General features: G+C 45.0%; 1 protein-coding gene across 1 annotated transcript in view; it reads left to right on the top strand.

Moving 5' to 3' along the window:
* The first annotated feature begins 228 nt into the window (after positions 1-228).
* CLRN3 (clarin 3) overlaps positions 229-22,547 on the top strand; it is a 24,613-nt gene continuing 2,294 nt past the window's right edge. The window contains exons 1-2 of the mRNA XM_006867437.1: positions 229-457; positions 17,447-17,626. Coding sequence (XP_006867499.1) covers positions 229-457; positions 17,447-17,626 — 409 coding nt within the window. The remainder of the gene's footprint in view (positions 458-17,446; positions 17,627-22,547) is intronic.

The raw sequence follows: 22,547 nt of genomic DNA, 5'->3' as shown, positions 1-22,547 counted from the left end.
CAACCCTCCTCCACTGTAGGCCGAAGTTCATCTGCTATAAATCTTTCTGAGTGTGTCATGGTCATAGTGCAATGTTCATTAGCATCACCCTCCCAAGGAGGAAGGGTTTTATATTTTACAACAAAATACTCGACTTCATTTCGATTTACTGGGCTCAGTATAAGGTCCCCAAATCGTTTTTGACGATCCTTAGTTTTTGCCCCCTAGTGAACTTCTTTTCCTGAGAAAATGCCTACAAAGAAGAAAATGCTCATGTTCTTATCGAGCTTTGTCGCAAGCCTTGGGTCTTTCGTTGTCATTTGTTCCATTCTTGGAACACAGGCCTGGATAAGCAGCACGCTGAGCATCCATGACGACACTTTAAACGGAAGAGTGATCATCTCTTATGGGCTTTTCCGTGGTAAGAGTATTCAAGAATTGGATCATGGACTGGCAGAATCAGACAAAGATTTTGAAGGTAAATGATAGAATAATTTGATGAATAGGGTAAGAGTGACTAACTGGGTTACAGTCATGAAATCCGAGGTTTGGGCCAAATAACCATTCAATGGTGGTTGTCGCTCAAGCTTTGAATTAGGCAGTAGGTGTGGACAGACTTTTTTTCATTCTGAAAACTCACCATCTCATTATTTCTGCTTCCTCGGTTTTGGCTTTGTCTGTCTATGTAACAGTTTAAATAATTTTAGCAGTGGCTTTGCTTAAATGTAATACCTACCCAGGTTATTGACAAGTAAATAATTAAGTAAAAATAGGTCGTAGCCATATGGCACGTAGCAATCAATAAAAACAATGTTCTTTCTGGCTTTTAGTTGATGCATCCACCTCTGTCCTGACTTCATTAGCAGTATGTGTGTAGGGGAAGAAAAAAGTGGAAATAATGGCCAATTTCTTGTTACTATATTTTAAGCTCATTTCTTTAACCGATTTGGATTTGCATTCTTATTGCCAAAGTACCTTATTGTTATTAGACTTGATATTATATTTTCATTTGTTGTACTAACTGTGTATTTTACAAGAGTTTCCATTTTTTAAATTTCTTTTGATGTTTGAGTATATATCATTGCCTTTTAAATTTAAAAACAACTCACAAATGATTTAAAACTGAATTTGAATTCTTTAGAATCCAGGGATAAAAAATATATACTGTATTCAGTAGACTTGGCTTTGGACAGGTGTTACATACAGGCGTTGCTGAGACGGTTCCAACTCATAGCTACCGTACGTCCAACAGAGCGAAACACTGCCCTGGCCTACACCATCCTCACAATCATCCCTATGTTTGAGCCCTTGGTTCAGCCACTGTGTCAACCCATCTCGATGAGGGTCTTCCTCTTTCTCACTCTCTCCCAAGTATGGCATCCTTCTCCAGGGACTGCTCTCTCCTGACAACACGCCCAAAGTATGTGAGATGAATTCTTGTCAGCCTCACTTCTAAGGAGCATTCTGGGTATTCTTCTAACAGGATTTAGACAGGCTTTATTAAGTCCTGTGTAGCCATTGGAGTCTCTGGGTGGTGTAATGGTTAACATATTCAGCTGCTAACTGAAAGGTTGAGGTTCCAGAAGAACCTCCAAAGAAAGGGATGGTGATCTACTTGTGAAACATCAGCCAGGGAAGAGCCTGTGGAGGTTCGGACCCACGTGAGGTTACTATGAGTCAGCGTTGACTCAGTGGTGCCTGCTAGGTCACTGCAGATGCATGACCTCATTGGTCCATGCATCCTCTCCCATTGTCTTAGATAGGGAAAGTCTGGATGGTGCTGTGGGATAAGCACTGGACAGCTTACCACAAGGTCAGTGAGCCAGACCCACTGGCCATTCCTCAAAAACCCTATGCAGGATCTCTATGAGTTGAAACCATCTTGACGTTGTTTAATAGTAACAAAACAACAACAATAACAATTATTTTTAAATTACCAAAAAAGTATTTAGTAATGTGCAAAACCTGCAGAGTGTTTGAATTCCATAGTGTCTATCCCCATTGAGTTTTGAGAAGGATGACTTCAGGGGAAGACTTACCTCTAGTCAAGGGAAGCCCTGAGCAAAGCAAGTGAGGTCTGACCTGGTGCTCACGTCTGATGCAAATGGTGTAGTCGGACAGGGGCCTCAAAGGGGCAGTGATGAGCACAGTATGCAGGGACAGGGCCCAGGAGCGCTGTGACCCATGGCGGGGAGCACAAAGGTAGCAAGATGTTTGCATTTTTTACATTGACTAGACTTTCGTCTTTGTTACTCTGGAGGCTCACGCCAGCCTGAGGGCCCTGGAGCCACGTGAGCCACCTGGTCAGTCAAGGTGCTGGACAGCTATCCTGGCTGACCTCTGCTGAGGAGTGTTTGTGTACTGCTGAGTTGATTCCCATTCATAGTGGCCCCATGTGACAGACTAAAACTACCCATAGTCTTTCTCCTACAGACAGCCGGTGGGCTTGAACTGCTGACCTTTTGGTTAGCAGCCAAGTGCTAAACAGCTACACCATCAGGACACTTCTCTGAGTCTAAAAACAAAACCCCCTAACCAAACCCATTTCCCTCACGTTGATTCCAAGTCACAGAAACTCCATAGGAGAGAATGGAACTGCTCTGTAGGCTACCCAAGGCTGTCACCTTTACAGAAGCAGACTGCTGCATCCTACTCCTGAGGAGCATCTGATGGGTTCAAACCACCAACCTTTTAGCTGGTAGTTGGTCACTGATCCACTGAGCCACCAGGGTTGTGGAATTGGTTCCGACTCATAGCAATTCCAGGTAGGGTTTCCCAGGAAAGCTGGTGGGTTTGAACTGCCGATCTTGAGGTTATCAGTACAGAGTTTAATCCTACAGTGCCAATGCAAGGTAGTCTTTATTGCAGACTACCTGTAGTCTTTCTTGAGCATGGAAAACTTGTAACCAACTGTTTTAGATAGGGAAAGTCATGTTGATGGAAAATAGATCATGTGGTGTTGAGATGCGTAAGGCCCCGGATATTTTTGTGGGTCTCATTTCCAAGCAGAAGCCAGCCATGGGCTGAGCAATAAAGCACTTGGAATACAGCTGTCCTGTCAGACTGCAGGCTTCTGTCTGAGAAACTCACCATGCCAGCCTCTTGGCTGTTAGGTACCATGGAGTCAGTCCTGACTCACAATGACCGGATGCATAATAGAATGAAACACTGCCCGCTCCTGCTCTATCCTCACAAGAGCTGTTAAACTCCAGCCTATTGCTGCGGCCACTGTGTCAGTCCATCTCGTTGGGGGTCTTCCTCTTTTTTGCTGACCCTCCACTACACCAGGCATGATGTCCTTCTACAAGGACTGATCCCTCCTAATAACCTGACTCCAAAGGTATGAGAGAAAAATTCTCCCCATCCTGACTTCTAAGGTGCATTCTGATTGTACTTCTTCCAACACAGATTTATTTGTTCTTGTAGCAGGCCATGCATGGTATTTTCAGTAATTTTCTCTTGCACCATAACTCAAATGTATCAATTCTTCTATGGTCTTCCTTATTCATCGTCCTCTTGCCTAGGGAGAGGCTATGCTAGAAATGCCCTGAGAGTAATGAGTATTGAAAAGTTCTGTTACCTTTTTGTAAAGATTTGTGATGTTGTGGTGCTGATGTTGGAATGTAAGAACGGAATGAGGTGACAAAAGCTAATTACTCAGTGCCAACATAACTCAGGACTTCTGGTGTGGCACTGTGGGTTAATGTGCTGGGTTAAAGGTTGGCGGCTCCAGCTCCTCAGAAACCCTATACAGGGTCACTATGGGTCGCTATGGGTCTCTATGGGTTGGAACTCGACGTCACTTAACAACAACAGCAACAACAAACATAACTCAGTCAGAAATGAATCAATTTGGTGGGGAGAAAACAACCAATCAAAGTTGTTAAGGAATTCTCCAGATTGCTTGGTCAGTTCTGGCTGACCAGGGCATTTACCAGCGTTGCTGAGATGCAGTCCAGTTTGTCTAGCCTCAGGATGAGGAGTAACAGGTCCTGTAAGTCAGCCAATGTGCATGTTGCCTTGGTGACCCCATAAATTCTAGATGTCTAATGTCAGTTGGAGTCCTGGTGTGGCACTGTGGGTTAATGTGTCAGATTGCAAAGCCGTTTGAACTGTAAGGTTGGCAGTTCAAGCTCACCTGATGTTCCTCGGAAATGCTATACAGGGTCGCTATGGGTCGGAACCGACTTGACAGCACTTAGCTGCAACAATGCCATTTGCTAAGTGGCGAGTGAGGGCCTTGGGTATGGAGTGGAATAGCACAGAGCTCCCGGCTTTGGTGGCTTTTTTGTCTAGTCAGAGAGAAAGGTTCTACATCACTGGGTGCAGGTGCAGAGGCGTGGACAGGTGAGCGCACGTGTGGGCGTGGATGTGTGCAAAGACTCCTTGAGCTACCGATCGTTGGGGCAGAATCTTTTTTAATGCTTTATTGTGAATTACGTGATAGCTCACATGGGAGAACATTAGCTTTACATTCATCCTATGGTTACAATCCCCTCCATTCATCATCAACCAACCAAAGGGTATACCCTGCTCCTTGGTGGTCAGCACACAGCCCCTCTCCCTCTCTGGGTTTAGAGTTGGGGCAGAATCTTGAAGATGATTTTGTGTAAAGGGTTAGCACACTTGACTACAAACCAAGAGATTGGCAGTTCGAGCCCATTCAGAGGTACCTCCGAAGAAAGATCTGCTGTGGCCCTGGCATTCCCTGGTGATCCATTATAGGTGGTCCCACGTGGCCAGGCACTGGCTGACGCTTGGTGGTGTTGGTAGTGTTCAGAACCCCTGGGCTGTGGCCTGCTGGGAGAAGAAATGATCTAGAGGAGAAAGCAAGCCACACAATCTTGCCTTGTTCCCAGGCTTCAAGGTGGGCAGAGGACACTCTCTTCCCCAAGACAATCCTGACACATGCGCAAGAGGCTGGAGCTGGCTGCAGGGACCTCCTGGTAGGTAGAGTTAATGAGCTGCGTCAAGGATGGTGTGGTCCCAGACCGAGCAGCTGTTTAGGGACCAGGTGTTCCCACCAAGATAGAAGAGCCAGGAGTGGAGTGCATTCTTTGGACCTGGAGAACCTGCTCTATGAAACTCCTGGATCCAGAAGAAGACAGATGCCAAGATGTGTGGAGCTCTCCAAGGAATGCTGGGCCCACAGATGCTAAAGGAGACAAAGACCTTCCCTCCGAGCCGACAAAGAGAGAAAGCCTTTCCCTAGAGTGTGCACTTTGAATTGGAACTTCTAACCTCTTAAACTATTAAAGCCATCTACTTGTGATATTTCTGTTGTAGCACCACACTGGACTGCCAACAGTTAGGTCAGTGGTTCAAGTCCACCAGCTGATCCTTGGTCACTATGAATCAGAACCGACTCAATGGCACTTAACAACAAGATCACTAAGACAGGAGGGTTGAGATAGTCCACCCCACCCACAGAGTCACCAGCATCATTTTCCAGAAAACAGAGCCTTCTTGGATGTGCTGCACATGAAGCCCTCGAGTTGGATGACCCTCTTTCCCCACGCTGTCCACCCCGACACTCTGCAGCGAGGCAGAGAACACCTCGACCCCGCCGCCACCACAGTGTCTTCCACCTCTCCTGCAGCTGTCAGAATCAGTGGTAATTAAGCTTGGATTGTCAGGGTGGCCCTTCTGATCCAAATGGTTGCCCACAAAAGGAAGGGAAAAAAAAGAACGGAATGTATTTGCTAATTTTGTAGGCAGCGCGCAGCTGTCAGATGTGACTGAAGCTTATTGCGATTTAATTCTTGCTAACTTTCACTAATTTTTCCACATTCATTGTTTGAGTTTGGAGCCAGGAGCTCCAGGGGGCTGAGGCTGTCATACCTATGTGTCAGGGAATTCAGAATGCTGGAACATGACTCAAAAACCACGAAAGGTAAAATTATGACAAGTTGTCCCCTTACTACAGAGAAATTGACGAGCCAACAGACTCCAGATTGATTACCTTTCGAAAAACCATGTTTGTAAGATCTTACCAACAGTCAAAAGCAATGTTAAACTTGATTGTCACTTTCTAATTCACTCTAAAAAGTAGACTGCTAACCATGTTCTGAGTCCTGGTGTGGTGTTGTAGGATAAGCACTGGACTGCAAGGTCGGTTTGAACCACAAGGTTGGTGGTTTAAACTCACCAGTCACTCCTTGGAAACCCTATACAGGGTTGCTATGACTCGGAACCGACTTGACAGCACTTAACAAGGACAACCACATAAGGACGAATCTACAAAGACAGCTTTTACTAAGTTTTGGAAAGCAGACAAATTGCTCATCGTTTGGCCAGGTGCCTTGGACAGAGGGCATTTTTCTCGTGATGAAATCACAATGTTCTAGTAAAATAGCCAAATTATTTTTTAATTAGCTTCCCAACTTTGTAAAATAGACAAATTATTCAGCCCCCCATACCCCACAAGTTTCTGATTAAACCCTACAGTCTTTCCTTGCTGTTCAAGGGAGAGATTGGCAGTGTATGGAACGGGAAAGATTTTTTTTGTTGACTAAGATTCGAACCACCACTCATATGTCAGGTTGTCCTTCTGTGGTAATGTCCATGTTGAAAGTGATGCCACCAGTATTTCAAATATGAGCAGGGTCATCCTTGATGGACACATTTCAGCGAAGCCTCCAGACTAAGAAGGACCTAGGAAGACGGTGATCTAGTTGTGAAAAGTTGTCCAGTGAAAGCCTTATGGAGGCTGGTGGATCATTGTCTGATACAGTCCCAGAAGATGAGGCCCTCAGATTGGAAGACACTCAAAATACAACTGGGGAAGAGTTACCTGTTCAAAGCAGAGTCGACCTTAATGACCTGGATGGAACAAAGCCTTCAGGGCCTCCATCTCTTGATGTGGCATAACTCAGCATGAGAAGTTGTCGTTGTTAGGTGCCGTGAAGTTGGTTCTGACTCATAGTGACCTTGTGCACAATAGAACCAAACATTTCCTGGTCCTACGCCAACCTTACAATTGTTGTTACACTCAAACTCATTGCTGCTGCCACTGGCCAATCCATTTCGTTGAAGGTCTTCCTATTTTGTGTTGACCTTCCACTTAAGCAAGCATGATATCCTTCTCTAGGGACTGGTCCCTCTTGATGACATGTCTGAATTATGAGAGATGAAGTCTCGCCATCCGGACGTCTAAGGAGTCTTCTAGTTGTACTTCTTTAGGTGCAGATTTGTTTGATCTTGCAGCAACCCATGGTACTTTCAATATTATTCTCCAACATTATAACTCAAATGCATAAATTCTACTATGGTCTTCCTTACTTATCTTCCAACTGTCACAGTCATATGAGGCAAATGACATACTATGACTTGGGCCGGGTGCATCATAGTCCTCAAACTGACATCTTTGATCTAGAACACTTTAAATGGCCTGTATAGAAGATTCCTTGACTGCTGCTTCCCTGAGTGTTGATTGTGGATCTTAGCAAAATGAAGTCTTCGACAACTTCAGTTATTTATTGTCTCAGTTGTGAGGATTTTTGTTTTCTTTACATTGTGGTGCAATCCACAAGGGCTGTGGTCTTTGATCTTCATCAGTAAGTATTTAAGTCCTCTTCACTTCCAGCAAGCAAGGTTGCATCATCTGCATTATCTCAGACTGTTAGTGAGTTTTCCTCCAAATCTGATGCCATGTTCCTCTTCATATAATCCATCTTCTCAGATTGTTTGTTCAGCATACAGATTGAATAATTAAGTTGAAAGAATACAACCCTGGTGCATGCCTTTCCTGATTTTCAAATCATTCAGTATCTATCTCCTTCTTTTGTTTGACTGATAGACTGTCTCTTGGTCTATGTACACATTGCTCATGAGCATAATCAAATATTCTGGAATACTCATTTTTCACAATGTTATCAACAGCTTGTCATGATCCACACAGTCAAAAGCCTTTGCATAGTCGATAAATTTGGTATTTTCTGCTTTCATCCAAGACCCATCTGACATCAGCAAACCGTATCTTTAGTTCCACATCCTATTCTGATTTCAGCTTGAGTTTTGGGCAGTTCCCTGAAAATGTATTTAGCAGCTATTTTTAGATGATCTTCAACAAAATTTTACTTGCATGTATTATTAATGATAGTGTTTGATGGTTTTCACGTTCTGTTGGGTTGCCTCTCTTTGGAATGGGTAAAATATGGATTTATTCCAATCGTTTGGCTAGATAACTGTCTTCTAAATTTCTTGGCATAGATGAGTGATTGCCTCCAGTGCAGCATCAGTTTGTTGAAAGATTTAAATTTATATTCTGCCAGTTTCTGGAACCTTGTTTTTCACCATGACCTTCAATGTAGTGCATACTTCTTCCTTCAGTATGATTGGTTCTTGATAATCTACTACCTCTTGAGATGGTTAAGCACCAACCACTTCTTTTTGGTGCAGTGACTCTGTGTGTACCTTCTAGCTTCTTTTGATGCTTTTTGCATCATTAGATATTTTGCCTAGAGAATCCTTCAATATTACAAGAGTAGGCTTGAGTTATTTCTTTAATTCTTTCAGCTTGAGATAGTATGAGCATGCTCTTCCCTTTTGGTTTTCTAACTCCCGATCTTTGAACATTTCATTCTAATACTTGACCTTGTCTTCTCGAGCTGCCCCTTGAAAATTTCTGTTCAGCTCTTGCTCTTTTACCTCCTAATTTCTTCCATTTGCTTTAGCATCTCTACCCTGGAGAGCAAGTTTCAGAGTCTCTTCTGATATCCATTTTGGTCTTTTCTGTCTTTTTAATGATCTTTTGTTTACTTCCTCTATGATGTCCTTGACGTCATCCCACAACTCTTCGGATCTTCGTTCACTAGTGTACAATGCATCAAATTTTTTTCTTGAGATGGTCTATACATTCAGGTTGGATATGTTCACGGTCATATTTTGGCTCTCGTGGACTTCTTTTCGTTTTCTTCAACTTCAGGCTGTACTTGCATAGGAGCAATTGATAGGGTCTGTTTCACAGTCTGCCTTTGGGCTTGTTTGGACTGATGATGTGGAGCTTTTCCACCGTCTCTACCCACAGATGTAGTCAATTTTATTTCTGTGGAACAGTTTGACCCCTGTGTATTCCATCTGGTGAGGTCCATGTGTATAAACACATTTTATGTTATTTTAAAAAGGTATTTGCGAATGAATAAGTCACTGGGCTTGCAAATTCTATCATGTGATCTCAGTATCATTTCTATCACCAAAGCCATATTTTCTACCTACTGACCCTTCCTCTTTGTTTCCAACCTTCACATTCGATCATCAGTAATGAACAAGATATCTTAAGTGCATGTTTGATCACTTTCAGACTAAAGAAGTTGGTAGAATTCTTCAATTTCATCATCACTGGCTTTAGCGGTTGGTGCGTACATTTGAATAATTGTGATATTAACTGGTCTTCCTTGTAGATGCAAGTCGATTATCCTATCACAGACAGCGTTGCACTTCAAGACAAATCTTGGTATGTTCTTCTTGATGATGAATGTGATGCCATTCCTCTTCAATTTGTCATTCCTGGCATAGTAAACCATGTAATTGTCAGACTCCAAATGGCCAATACCAGTCCATTTCAGCTCACTAATGCTTAGGACATTAATCTTTATGCATCCCATTTCATTTTTGACAAATTCCAATTGCCCTAGATTCACACTTCATACATTCTGTGTTCTGATTATTAATGGACATTTGCAGTTGTTTCTCCTCATTTTGAGTTGTGTCCTATCAGCAAATGAGCGTCCCCAAAGCTTTACTCCATTTGCACCATCACAGTCATCTCTATTTTGAGGAGGCAGCCCTTCCACAGTTGTATTTTGAGTGACTTCGAATCTGAGAGACTCATCAAATAGCACCATATCTGACAGTATTCTGGTGCTTTTCATCATGTTTCAATATTGAATTTTCTGGTGCCATTTGACAGGGTTCCACTGCTATTCATAAGGTGTCAGTGGCTAAACATTCAAGTAGCCTGCCTCTCCTTTTTCCTAGACTAAGTCTGGAAGCTCCGCTGAAACCTGTCCACCATGGATAACCCTGCTTCCAGCATCCTAGCGATACACAAGCTACCCCAGTATGACAAACTGACAGATGAGTGGTGGACAATGAGAAGAAACAGATGCAAATATTCATTAATAATCAGAAATGTATGAAGTCTGAATCTAGGAAAATTAGAAGTAGTAAAAAATGAAATCTAATGCCTAGAGACCCTAGGTATTAGTGAGTTGAAATGGGCTGATATTGGTCATTCTGAATCTTACACCAGTAAGGCTCCCAAGAACAAAACACTTGCTGAATGTCATTAATGAAAACTTTGGCACTCTCGCGTTCTGCCGCAGATGGCTGGATCGCTTAGGAGAAAGTAAATATTTGATGGCTCTGAAGATTCTGTGTGACTTGGGCATTGTAGATCTGTATCCACCGTTATGTGATATTAAAGGATTGTAGACAGTGCAATTTGAACATACCATACTGTTGTGTCCACCATGTAAAGAAGTGGTCAGCAGAGGAGATGATTATTAAGCTTAGTTTAGAAGCCACCTCAACACCTTTATTTTCTAAGCTTTGTTGAAATACATGATACCAGATTTAATGTGCAACATATTGTCTGTTTTAACAGTGGACCTATATAATACTTTTATCCGTGTTTAACAAGGATTATGATCAAAGGCAAATCTTCTAATGTAATTAACCAAGAAAAAACTTTTCAGGACTTTCAGAAATGTTAACTTTTTCTCTCCCATCTAGAAAAATGCTATAAAGTTCAAATTAGTTAGAAATGAGTTACATATTTTGTTTGGAACACGTGCAAGATGCTTTCCAGCTATTTATAGTACTAGATTCCTACTTAGATGCTTTGAATGACTACAACCAATTCTGCACCTATACACTCTGGTATTGCTTTTGAACCTTCCTAAAATCCATTTTCTAAAAAATAAGGACATTTTCAGATCTGAAAAAAAAAAAAAAACCAAAAAAACACTCATGTCAAAAATTTTTTAAATTGAAGATTTTCAGCAACTTCTGTAGTCTGAGATTGATCAAACATGTAATCAAAATCCATTAAAAATGACTGGTGGTTGGAATTTGAAAGTTGGAAATAAACAAGGACTAATAGTTGAAAAATACTGGAGGATTTCACCCAAGAAGACAATCAGGCAGCCAGCAAGAATATGAAGGAATACTTGCAAACATTAGCCATTAGAAAGGTTCAAATCAAAACAACAGTTAGATATTCTCCTACCCCTGCAATAACAGCAAAGTGAAAGAAACCATAGCAGAAAACAACAAATGTTGGTGAGGCTGTGGAGAGACTCGAACCCTCAGACATTGCTGGTAGGATTCTAAAATGGTACAAACACTGTGGAAAATGGTATGGCGCATCCTTAAAAAATCATTGGAAATGGAGACACCATGTGACCCAGTAAATCCCAGCACTACGTATACGTCCTAGAGAAATAAGATCCATGACACGAATAGATCATCGCATACCCATGCTCTTTGCAGTGTTTGTCACAATAGCAAAAAGACGGAAACAACCTAAGCTCTCATCGTTGGATGACTAGATAACCAACTTTTGAACACACACAATGGAATACCATACAGCATTAAAAAATAAGGAAGACTCCATAACACACCCCATAACATGGATGAACCTAGTGGATATTATGTTAAGTATAATAAGTCAATCACAAAAGAACAAATATTGTATGAAACCACTATTGTAAAAAGTCAGGAAAAGGTTTACACTCGGAGAGAAACATTCTTTGATGGTTGTAGGGATGGGAGGGGAGGGAAAAATAAATCAGTAACCAGGGTATAGAGGGAGGAGGGAAAGTCAACAAACAATAAGGAGGAGGTCAGCACACCATGACCAAGACAAATGAAGTCACTGGGAGGTATTCAAGGGGAAGAGACAGTAATAATAGTTAACAGCAAACAGCATCTATGAGAAGGCACAGAGGTAGACATGCAAGCTGAGTGAATGTGCAAAGTGAACCCACGAGTCTGTGTGGATTTGGCAAAAGATATTTCTACAGGTGTATTTGGATGTGTTGTAAGTACATCCAAGGGTAGGTATTGTAGCGCATACAGGGAGAAAAGTTCTGAACATTTCTTAGCCATAACCAAACACAGTGAATCACTGGGCTAGGGAACTGAGCATCAGTCTCAAGGTCAACTGGTATAATAGAATCCACCAAGATGATGGTCTACATCCTAGTGTGCTGAGTAGTGACTGGGGTCTTGAAAGCTTGCCAGCAGCCATCTAAGATCCAGTTTCTGGCCTCTCCTCATCCGGAACAAAGAAGTGTGAAGAAAAACAAAGGCTCAAGAAACAATTAGTCTAAAGAGTATCATGGGCTGCCAGAAGAACAAACCAGTCTGTTTTGGAAGAAGTACAGTCAGAATGCTCCTTGGAAGCCAGGATGGCCTAACTGTCTCTCATCCTTCGGGCATATTATCAGGACGGACCAGTCCCTGGAGAAGGATATCATGTTTGGTAAAGTGGAGGGTCAGAGAAAAAGTGGAATGCCCTCAATGAGATGGAGTGACACAGTGGTGGAAGCCATGGGCTCAAACATCAACAATTGTGAGGCTGGCGTCAGACCAGGTAGCATCTCAATCTCTTGTGCATCAGGTTGCTATGAATAGGCACTGACTTGATGGTACCCAACAATGACAAACATTGAGTTACTTTGAGTCAGAATCAACTGGACAGCTCTTAACAACCACAACAACAGCTTTCTAATTTGTTCTATTGTACATAGGGTTGTTAATAGAGGCAACTCAAGAGTACTTTACAGCGACAATAACACTCTTTACAAGAGTAGGTTGTCATGTTTGTGCTGTGGAGATGCTAGATGGGTTGAGACCACCAACCTTCTGGTTAGAGGCCAAGCACCAAGGTAAACATAACCTGCTGTTAATTTACAATGTCTGTGTGAAATCTCTAGGTAACCTGAGGAAAATCCAGCATCTGTGAGACTACAGTTCCCCATCATCTTTTCTTCGTCATCAGTAGCCACATAAAATTGCTCAATGGAGTACACGGATTTTTATGGAAAACTGGGAAGATAGATCTCTTGCCCTGAAATTCTGTACATGAGTATTTAGCCCTTAACTTTTATTGATGTTAACAGTAGTTTCTAAGATAAACTGAGCTCTCTATAAAAATAAATCCAGTTTTAAGAATCATAAAACAAACAAACAAATTAACAGTTAGTCCAAAGGATGACTGGACCGTGTAAACATCTGTCTCCACCACCCTGAGACCTGAAGAACTAGATGGTGCCCGACGACCTCTACCAACCACTCTGATAAGGATCGCAATAGGAGGTCCAGACAGAGAGGGAGCACAAAAAGTAGGACAAAATGCAAAATCATAAAAAGACCAGATTTACTAGTCTGATAGAAACTGGTGGAACTCCTCGGACTATGGCCCTTACCTACCCTTCAGGCCTGAAACTGAACCCATCCCTGGAGATCAACATCCAAGTAAACCACAGACAGATCTATAAAGTGAATGGAGTCTGGTGTGGCACTGTGGGCTAATGCACTGGACTGCAAGGTCAGCTGTTCAAATCCACCAGCCACTCCTCAAAACCCTATACAGACAGGGCTGCTATGAGTCAGAACTGAGTCAAAGGCACTTAACAACAACAAAAACATAAAGTAAATAGTAACATCAGGGAGGAATGTAAGCCTCAGTTCAATCAACCACCGGGGACCAAAAGGGCAACCTTTGTCGGGAAGCAAAGGTCAGAGGGCAGGAAAGAAGGACTAATAGAAACAGGCAGCCCAGGGAGGAAGTGGGAATTGGGGGAACTGCAATCAGTGTAACCCAACAAAATGTGTTCATATTGTTAAATGGAAAACTAGTTTGCTCTGCCAACTTTCACCCAATCCACCATTCCAAAAAAAATGTACATTAGTGTTAGAATAAAAAGAAGGTTCTGGAATGCTGCTCTTGTTTCCAGAATTCAGAGACAAAGAAAAGAACCTGAAAGGGTGCATCCTTCAGGACAGTAGCCCTGCTCACATGAAATGAGCGTCAATTTCTGGGAGATAATCTGACCAGTCACCACTCTGAGGGAGCCAAGTGTATACATTTACACTTCATGTGTACACGTTGAGCACGTCTGTCTACTTGGATTCTTCTCTCCCATTTGCTTCTAATCCTCTTCAGAGCAGGCTCCATGTCTGCTTTATGTGATCATTTTTGTTGATATATCTGGCTTTAGCGCAGTGATTTGTCTTCAGTAAGTATTAAACATAAACTTGTTGAATGAAAAGGGCATCATGCTTGGTAAAGTGGAGAGTAGGTGAGAAAGAGGTAGAGTCCCAATAAGATGGGCTGACACAGTAACAGAAGCAATGAGCTCAACTGTAACAAGATTGTGGGGGTGGCGTCGGAGAAGGCAGTGTCTGTTCTAGGGTGCAAAGGGTCACTATGAGTCAGAACCGACTCAGTGGCCCCTAACAACAATGTTGTTGTTGTTATGTGCCATGGAGTCGGTTCTGACTCATAGCGACCCTGTACAGGGTTTCCAAGGCTGTAAATCTTTAAGGGAGCAGAAAGCCTCATCTTTCTCCCGCGGAGCAGCTGGTAGTTTCAGACTGCTGACCTTGTGGTTAGCAGCCCGATTCGTAACGACTACGCTACCAGAGCTCCTTCTAACGACAATAACAGCAAAATAATTCTTTCTGCAGATATTTTTCTCTCCTATCAGCTTCTAATCCTCTTTCACGCAAGTTCCATGTTATCTTTGTGTCTTTGTTTGTTTGACTGATTTCAATGCTGTGTGCCTTGGTCTTACTGTTCTTTAGTGTCATTGAGTTGGTCCCAGTTCTGACTCAAACCGACCCCATATAGGGTTTCCCAGGAACAAGTGGATTTGAACTGCTGACCATTAGCAGTCCAGTGCTTATCCTACAGAGCCACACCAGGCCTACTTAGAAATTTGTTGAACCATGTATGGTCTATTAGACATATAGTTAAAGATGACCTCAGGAAACTGTGGCGGGAAAGTCAACGACGTACTACATTGGGCAAATCTGCTGCAAAAGACTTTTTTAAAATTTAAAAGAGCAAAAGACTATCACTTTGAGGTCTAAGATGCACCTCACTCACCCAAGCCAGGGTCTCTTCAATCACCTCATATGCCTGTAAAAGGTGGACCATGAATAAGGCAGACTGGAGAAGAATTATGAAAGTCCCATGGACTGCCGGAAGAACAAACAAGCCTGTCTTGGAAGAATGTTCCTTAGAAGCAAGGAAGGAGAGCTTCAGACATGCTAGCAGGAGAGATCAGTCTCTGGAAAAGGACATCGTGTTTGTTAAAGTAGAGGGTCAGCAAAAAACAAGACGACCCCAAAGAAGATGGATTGGCTCAGTAGGAGCAACAGTGGGCTCGAACCTACTGTTGTGAGGACGGTGCAGGACTGGGTAGTGTCTCCTTCTGTTGTTCGTGGGTCCCTTTGAGCCGGAGCTGACTCCACAGCACCTAGCCTCAATAACACGCTTTGAAACACCTGCAGCTTTTGACCAGATGTGTTTTATTTGCTGTTGGTCTCCCCACCCCACCCCCATTTTTCCTTTGATGTCATCCTCCACTAGTGTTATGTTGTTGTTTAGTTCCAACCCTGTATAGAGTTTTCTATGTGTGGCTAGTGAGCTTGAACTGCCAACCTTGAGGTTCAAACTGACTTTACAGTCCAGCACATTGACCCACAGTGCCACACCAACTCACTGTATCTATATGAATCTTGAACTTTGCATCGCCTCGTGAGTCTGAGAGACACAGGGACTCGGCCCATGGCCAGGGCCTTTGTAGAGCCCCAGCCCCGATCCCCCACCACACCTGAACAACAAGTGTGGCTTCCATGATGACATTTAAAATGTTTAGTTCAGCCATTTTCCTGTTGTAGTTTTTATCTGGGGTGCCTAGCAATGAGGAATGCACCAAAAGTTTAATAAAATCGTATGGGTCATTGAGAACAATTGTGAAATAGTCCGGTGCCTACCAAGCACCAACATATGCATCGAATGCACTAAACCTTGATCCCAACTCTTCTCACTGACAGGGGCAAAATGTTCCCCAGTCAGAGGTAGGTGGGCCTTTCACCTCCATGCTGCTCAGCGAAGCTGACAATTCCCCTGCCCTCTTGAGTCAGCTAGGAGTCCCCGCGTAGTGCAAATGGTTAAGTATTTAGCTATTAACCAAAGGGGTGGAAGTTCGAGTCTACACAGAAGCACCTGGAAAGAAAGCCCTGGTGATCCACTTCTGAAAAATCCACCACTGAAAACCCTGAGGAGCATAGTCTGCTCTGACATCCATGGCGTCTCCTGAGTCGGGGCCCACTCAATGGCAAATGGTTTTTGAGTCCATCTCCTTCTCTGCAGGCGTTCAACGTTGTGCAGCTGCCCTTGTGTGGGGCAATGGCCCCTGTTTCCTTTCTCCTGCAATTCTTGCTGTCCAACTTACTTCTTTTCTGTGGTTTCTCGCTGTTAAATCCTTTCTCTCTCTTCTTCTCAACTGTGTCCTCCTTGCTTTCCCTTTCCCCCTGAACGAATGTCTATGAGGAGACCCTTGGGTCATGGGCTGCGCAGGTCGTGTTTTTCAGGTTCATTCTGTCCATTGGGAGGGAATTTATCTCCCTTATCAAACACTGGTGATTAAAACCACACACAAACCAAAACCTAGTACCACAGAGTCAGTTCTGACTCATAGTGACTTGAGATAGGGTCTCCGAGGCTGTGAACCTTTATGGGAGCAGAAAGCCTCATCTTCCTCTCGAGGATTTCACCTGCTGACCTTGTGGTTTGCAGTCCAGTGTGTATCCTACAGCGCCACCATGGTCCTTCACACACACAACAGCTAAACAAATAGAACTAGGTCCCCAAACAGAGCGCTCACAGACTCCCATGTAGCTGAGGCTCTGATCCTCCTGGACCTTCGAGCCCAGGTCAGAGCCAGACACTTGGAGAAGTCACATTGGACAGGAAAGGAGTTTGGTGGCTCAGGGGCAGAATTCTGAATTTCATGCAGGAGACTTGGGTTTGATTCCCAGTCAGCACACTTCATGCAAAGCCACCACTCATCTGTCCACAGAGGTGTGTGTGTTGCTAGGATACTGAGGAGCTTCCAGACTAGGAAAGACTAGGAAGAAAGACCTGGTCATCTACGTTGGAAAATCAGTCAAGGAAAGCCCCACGGATCACAAAGGTCCAATCCAGATCACGGGGCTGGTGCAGGACTGGCAGGCAGTGTTTTGCTCTGATGTGCACGGGGTCCCCAGGTCCCTGAGAGGAGGAAATGGATTCTCCAGAGTTCAACCCCACCCTGCGCTTGCATGATGTAAAGTGTCTAAGAGAGGGGAGTGTGTGTGAATATGGGACGTGAGCACTGAGGAGCTTTTCTGTCTAGAGCTGGCATTTGTCTTTTGCAACCATATATATGCTTAGAAAATGTTACTTTAGTTTTAGGTACGTTGAGCGGTTCTTCCCAAAAAACTCTGCATTTGGTGATTGTCCTGTTCCTGGCCCTGAGCTTGTTCACCTCATTGCTGAGTTCGGGCTTTACCTTCTACAATAGCATCAGCAACCCCTACCAGACGTTCTTGGGAGCCACGGGTGTGTACACCTGGAATGGCCTTAATGGTGAGTACCTCGAGGAAGAAACCCACACTCTCCTCCCCGCTGTTGGCCTCTCTCTCACTCACGGGTGCACAATCCACACATGCCACGTGCTTGGGCTGGCATTTATTTCTGTCCATCGAAGGCAATCATGAAGCATGTTTTGGAAACAGAATTTTGTTTCAAATGCCCCGGAGGGAATCAAGGAGAGGTAAATGAGAAGGGTCGTAGAAGATATAATGTTTGACAGTTTATGCATTTGAGCATGGAATGAAAGGTATTAAACATTGAGCACACACCGGGCAGTCATCGTCTTGGGCTTAACTCCAAACACGACACGTCTGCATGGTTGAAACCTAAACAGAGATCAAGGAAAGAGTCTCTGTGCATCCTGCTTGACTGAACTCCCATGAGATGTACAGAAGTACACAGCATACACCCACCTCTGCATACATGTATACACATTTACACATATACGCACAGAGCTCACACCTTCATACACACATATACATATACACACGTGCACACAAACACACATACACACCTGACAGTCGTCAACCTGGGTTTAAATCCAAACAGGACAAGACTAAATGCTTCTGCCACCAAACCAAGAAAAAGCTAATTCATCGTCATCAAGTCTCTTCTGACTCATAGCAACTCTCCAGGACATAGGACTGCTCCCTAGGGTGTCCTAGGCTGTCAGTCTTTGTGGGAGCAGACAGCCCTCTGTGGGTGACCAGTGGAGTGCTCAACACTTAATCCACAATGCCATCAGGACTCAAATAATGTCACTTAGGAGAACCTGGGGACCATGTACTTCTTGTGGGCCCCTGTGAGCTCAGGGTGGCTGATAGGCTACTTGTTTGTTAGTTGGGTGGGGTGCTGGGGTTGAGGGTGGAGTTAGGATGGAGTGGACCACCACCTGGCCTCACACCTGCCAAGCATCAGGGTGCACACCTGGGTCAGAGTGGCTGGGAGAGGTCCCAGGTCCCCACCACGGTGGGTACTGGAGAAGGCTCACGCACCAGCTCTTAGGGCAGTGACATCACTTGGGGAAAATCTGTGGAAGTGTGGACCACAGCTTCTGACATTATCAAAGGGTTGGCACCAAAATGACCCCAGGGTCCATGGTGGCTGGAACCACAGGACAATGAATGGAATCTGGGATTGTCCCAGGCCAGTGTGGATAGACTCACACCTCAGCTCTGTGGTCCTAACACCTACACATGTGGACGGGCTTTTCCTCTTTCTGAGCTTTCCTGTTCACCACTGTTGCCAGAATCGAAGTGTGCTGCATAGGGTTTCCTGCGGCTGGTAGTTTTGGAAGTGGACCAGCAGATCTTTCTTCCAAGGCAATTCTGGGATCTGAGAAGCACCTTAACCATGTGCGCCACTCCAAGATTCCATCTCTTGGTGTTTAAAAGAAACCAGTCCCCAAAGCTGATGAGTATCTGTCTGGGTCAGATACAGATGTCTAGTGGATCAAGTGTTATCCCTTCTACTTCACTGTCGGCTGAGTGGCGGAAGGTTGAGGGCCCTGGTTACAATCTCACAGAGTCTGATCCAAATTCCGGGGTTTCTTTCACAAGCTGTTTTCATGACTATAGCTTCTCTTTGGTCAACTGAACTAAAGGTACAGTGGTTGGCGCTATTTTCCAGGCAAAACAAGAGACCAGATGGTTTTGAGTTTGGGTTTTGTCCATCAGGTTTCGGGCACTGCTGGATTTGGAGTCTTGGGTCGTGTTGGCAGAACCGTCTTGGCTCCACCTCTTGGCATCCTCAGTGTCCCTTCAGCTTTGCAGCAGCCAGGCTCTGACCTGGTAAGGCATGACATCGGCCAGAAAACCTAGCTCCTGATTCAGGTGCCTCAAGAGCAAAGACCTCGTCTCTCCTGGCCATACTTACCGCTGTGGAGTCCATTCCAGCTCAGTGGCCCTGGAGGACAAGGGTTCTGAGGTTGGAAAGTTTGACAGAAATAGACAGCCTCATCTTTCTCCCATGGTACTGCTGGTGGCTTCAAACCACTGACCTTTAGCAGCCAAGTGCTTTGCCACTGCACCACCAGGGCTCTCCTCCTCCTGGGTTTGGTTCTCAGGGGAATGACTCCCCCCGGGCTGGGGCTGCTCCTTCTCAGACAAGGGGTGACAGTGAGCACTGGTACTACTCAATCCTGAGTTGGTCAGGTTTGCAGCTCAAAGCCCCCACCCCCACCATCCCATGAAGAAGGAAATAGCAGTAATGGTGATGGTTGATACAAGCAATCCCATCACAGGCAAATGTTGAAAAGGCTAGCCAGGTGTTTACAGATGCATTGACCACAATCTTTTTTAAAAAGACAACAGTGCTGTCTCCCACAATGGCATAGCTCACCGTCTCTCCCTCCTCCTGGAGGTCAGGCTGACCTTGCACGTGAGGGGGCTCACAGCAAGTTTGTGGAGGAAAAGATGAATCAATGGGGCCGAGATGGCCTCCTCGCCACCCCCAGCCACCCCTCAGAACAAAGAATTGCTTGACAGCCAGAGTTTGCACCACATTCCTGCGCCCTGCTCAGGGGCAGGTTCTAACACACAGAGGACCCACAGGTGGGCGGAACAGAGATCTGACACAGATGTGTTGGGAGGAGGCTGGGTTCCCAAATGGCGGGGAGAGCCTTTGTTGGGCCTTTTGACTCCTCACCAGACTCCGCTCCATGGGGCTCACCACCCGTTGATCTGGGGGCTTTGAGGAGCAGACGTTGCCCTGAACACGGTCTCTCTTGGCTCCTGGTGTTTCTTCCCACAGGCTGTGGGGCTGGAGCGCTTCCGGAAACTGTTCAGTGGACAGATGCCCAGTGTTGGAGGCCGAGTCTTTAGAAGGGGGGTGTGTGTGACCACGCTGACACTAAAGTGCCCTTGCCTTGATCCTTGGTCAAATTCCGGGGTGTTCTGAGCTGGAGTCAGGAAAGTTATAAACCCTTTTGTTGTTGTTGTTGTTAAGTGTCTCTGAGTCCATTCCAACCCATAGCGACCTTGTTTGTATAGGGTTTCCAAGGAGCAGCTGGTGAGCTTGAACTGACAACCTTACAGTTCAAACCGACTTTGCAGTCCAGCGTATTAACCCGCAGCACCACACCAGGACCCTTTAGGGGCTGGGAACTCCTGGGGGCTGCAAATGGTTAATGCACTTGCTGTTTACAGAAAGACTGGAGATTTTTCACTCAAAGGCCCTCAGAAGAAAGACCTGGCAACTTTCCTGACATGAACGATAGTACCACGATTCAGAATCGACTTTATTGCAACTAACAAGGACAAGTAACGTTTGCACAATCCTTGTACGGCATGGTCTCCCTGGTTCGTGACAAGGAGTTGGTGCTAAGCGTTCAGCTGCTCATCAAAAGCTTGGAAGTGAACTCCACCCAAAGTACCTAGGTAGAAAGGCCTGGAGATCTGCATCTGAAAACTCTGCCACTGAAACCCCTGTGGAGCAGTGTTCTACTCTGACAAGCTGGGGCTTCTCACGGGTCAGGGTCAACTCAAGGCAGCTGGTGTGGCTTTTAGGGACTTTCCTTGGCTGACAGACAAGTGGGTAGGGCCCCCACAGACAGAAGAGGAGGCGACTTCAGAGCATGTCTCTAATGGAACGGGAGGAAGAACACCAGTAGCCCTTCTCAGCCAAGGTGCCCTTTGACCACACCTGGGATGGCTGGGCCCTGGGGACAGGGGCGCAGTGGTAGATGGGAGAATGTAGGAGCTGGTGAGTGTCTTGCAGACCGGCTGATGCAGCATGTGGGTTCCTCAGCTGAGGCACCCACACCCCAGATGGCAGAAAGGGATGTAGACTCACAGTCCATCCCTCAGCCACATGTTCCTCCGGCCCCACAAAGCTGGAGAAAGCAGGCACTTGTGTCATCCCTGGAGGGGACCCAGGCTAACGTTTGTGTCTGGGTCCTGGCCCTTCCCAATTCAAATCAAAGCGATGGGCATTGCACTGTAGAAAAAAGGCTAAACGCTTACTCATCCTGTCCCTTTATGTAGGAGCTTTTATAGGGAGCTTCACAAGGCACGGAGGAAGGGTAATTAAGGCACTTGGAAACCATCTGAAGATGGGGGCTTTTGTGTGCATGAATTATTAGGAAATAAAACACCAAGAATGCCGTGTGTCATCAAGGAGGGCGAGACCTGTCTCACAAAACCCTCTAATTAGGGCCTTTGGGGAACCGTTTAGAAACATCTGGGGGTAGACGCTTGGCGCCACAGTCTCAGTTAGTTGTGGGTAAATGTGGGCAACGGAGAATCACGTGGAGGCGTGTTCTGAGGGACTTCTGTCCTGGGGTCCCTGCTGACTATGAGTGCTACACACCTATAGACAGCTGGACCTGCCTCACCTGGCGTTCTGTGATGCCGGCTTCTTATTCAAAGCAGGTGGCCTGAGACTATGAATACCACCCCCTCCCATGGCTGCAAGTCACACAACCCAACATGGGAGCCCTGCTCAGTCTCCAGACTGTATCCTTCTAACAGAGTCAAAGTAGCCCCCCCCCCCCCCAAGGTTGTACTAAGGAAAGTCTGTTGTCACGGAGGACAGCGTGAAGTCTACAAAGAGAAAGTCCAACACAGAAGATTATTATCCAAAAGTTTAGTGAGGGACAGGTATGGAGAGGTGAGCAGGACTAGCGTCATGGTCATATATAGATTTGGCAAATGACAGTTTTACATATGGAATTTGGCAAAGGACAGTTTTACATATGGAGTCCTGGTGTGGCACTCTAGGGTCAGCACTAGACTGCCAACCACAAGGCTGTTGGTTCAAAAGCCACCAACCTCTCCTTGGAAACCCAATACAGGGTTGTTATGAATCAGAACCGACTCAACAGCACTTAACCCAATGGAAGCAGCAGTCAAGAAATCAAACGACGTATTGCGTTAGGCAAATGTGCTGCACAAGACCTTTTTAAAGTGTTGAAGAG

Source organism: Chrysochloris asiatica, unplaced genomic scaffold (assembly GCF_000296735.1).
Source record: "Chrysochloris asiatica unplaced genomic scaffold, ChrAsi1.0 scaffold00105, whole genome shotgun sequence".
Taxonomy (NCBI): domain Eukaryota; kingdom Metazoa; phylum Chordata; class Mammalia; order Afrosoricida; family Chrysochloridae; genus Chrysochloris; species Chrysochloris asiatica.
The sequence above is the reverse complement of the archived record's forward strand: the minus strand, read 5'-3'. Positions and strand labels throughout refer to the sequence as shown.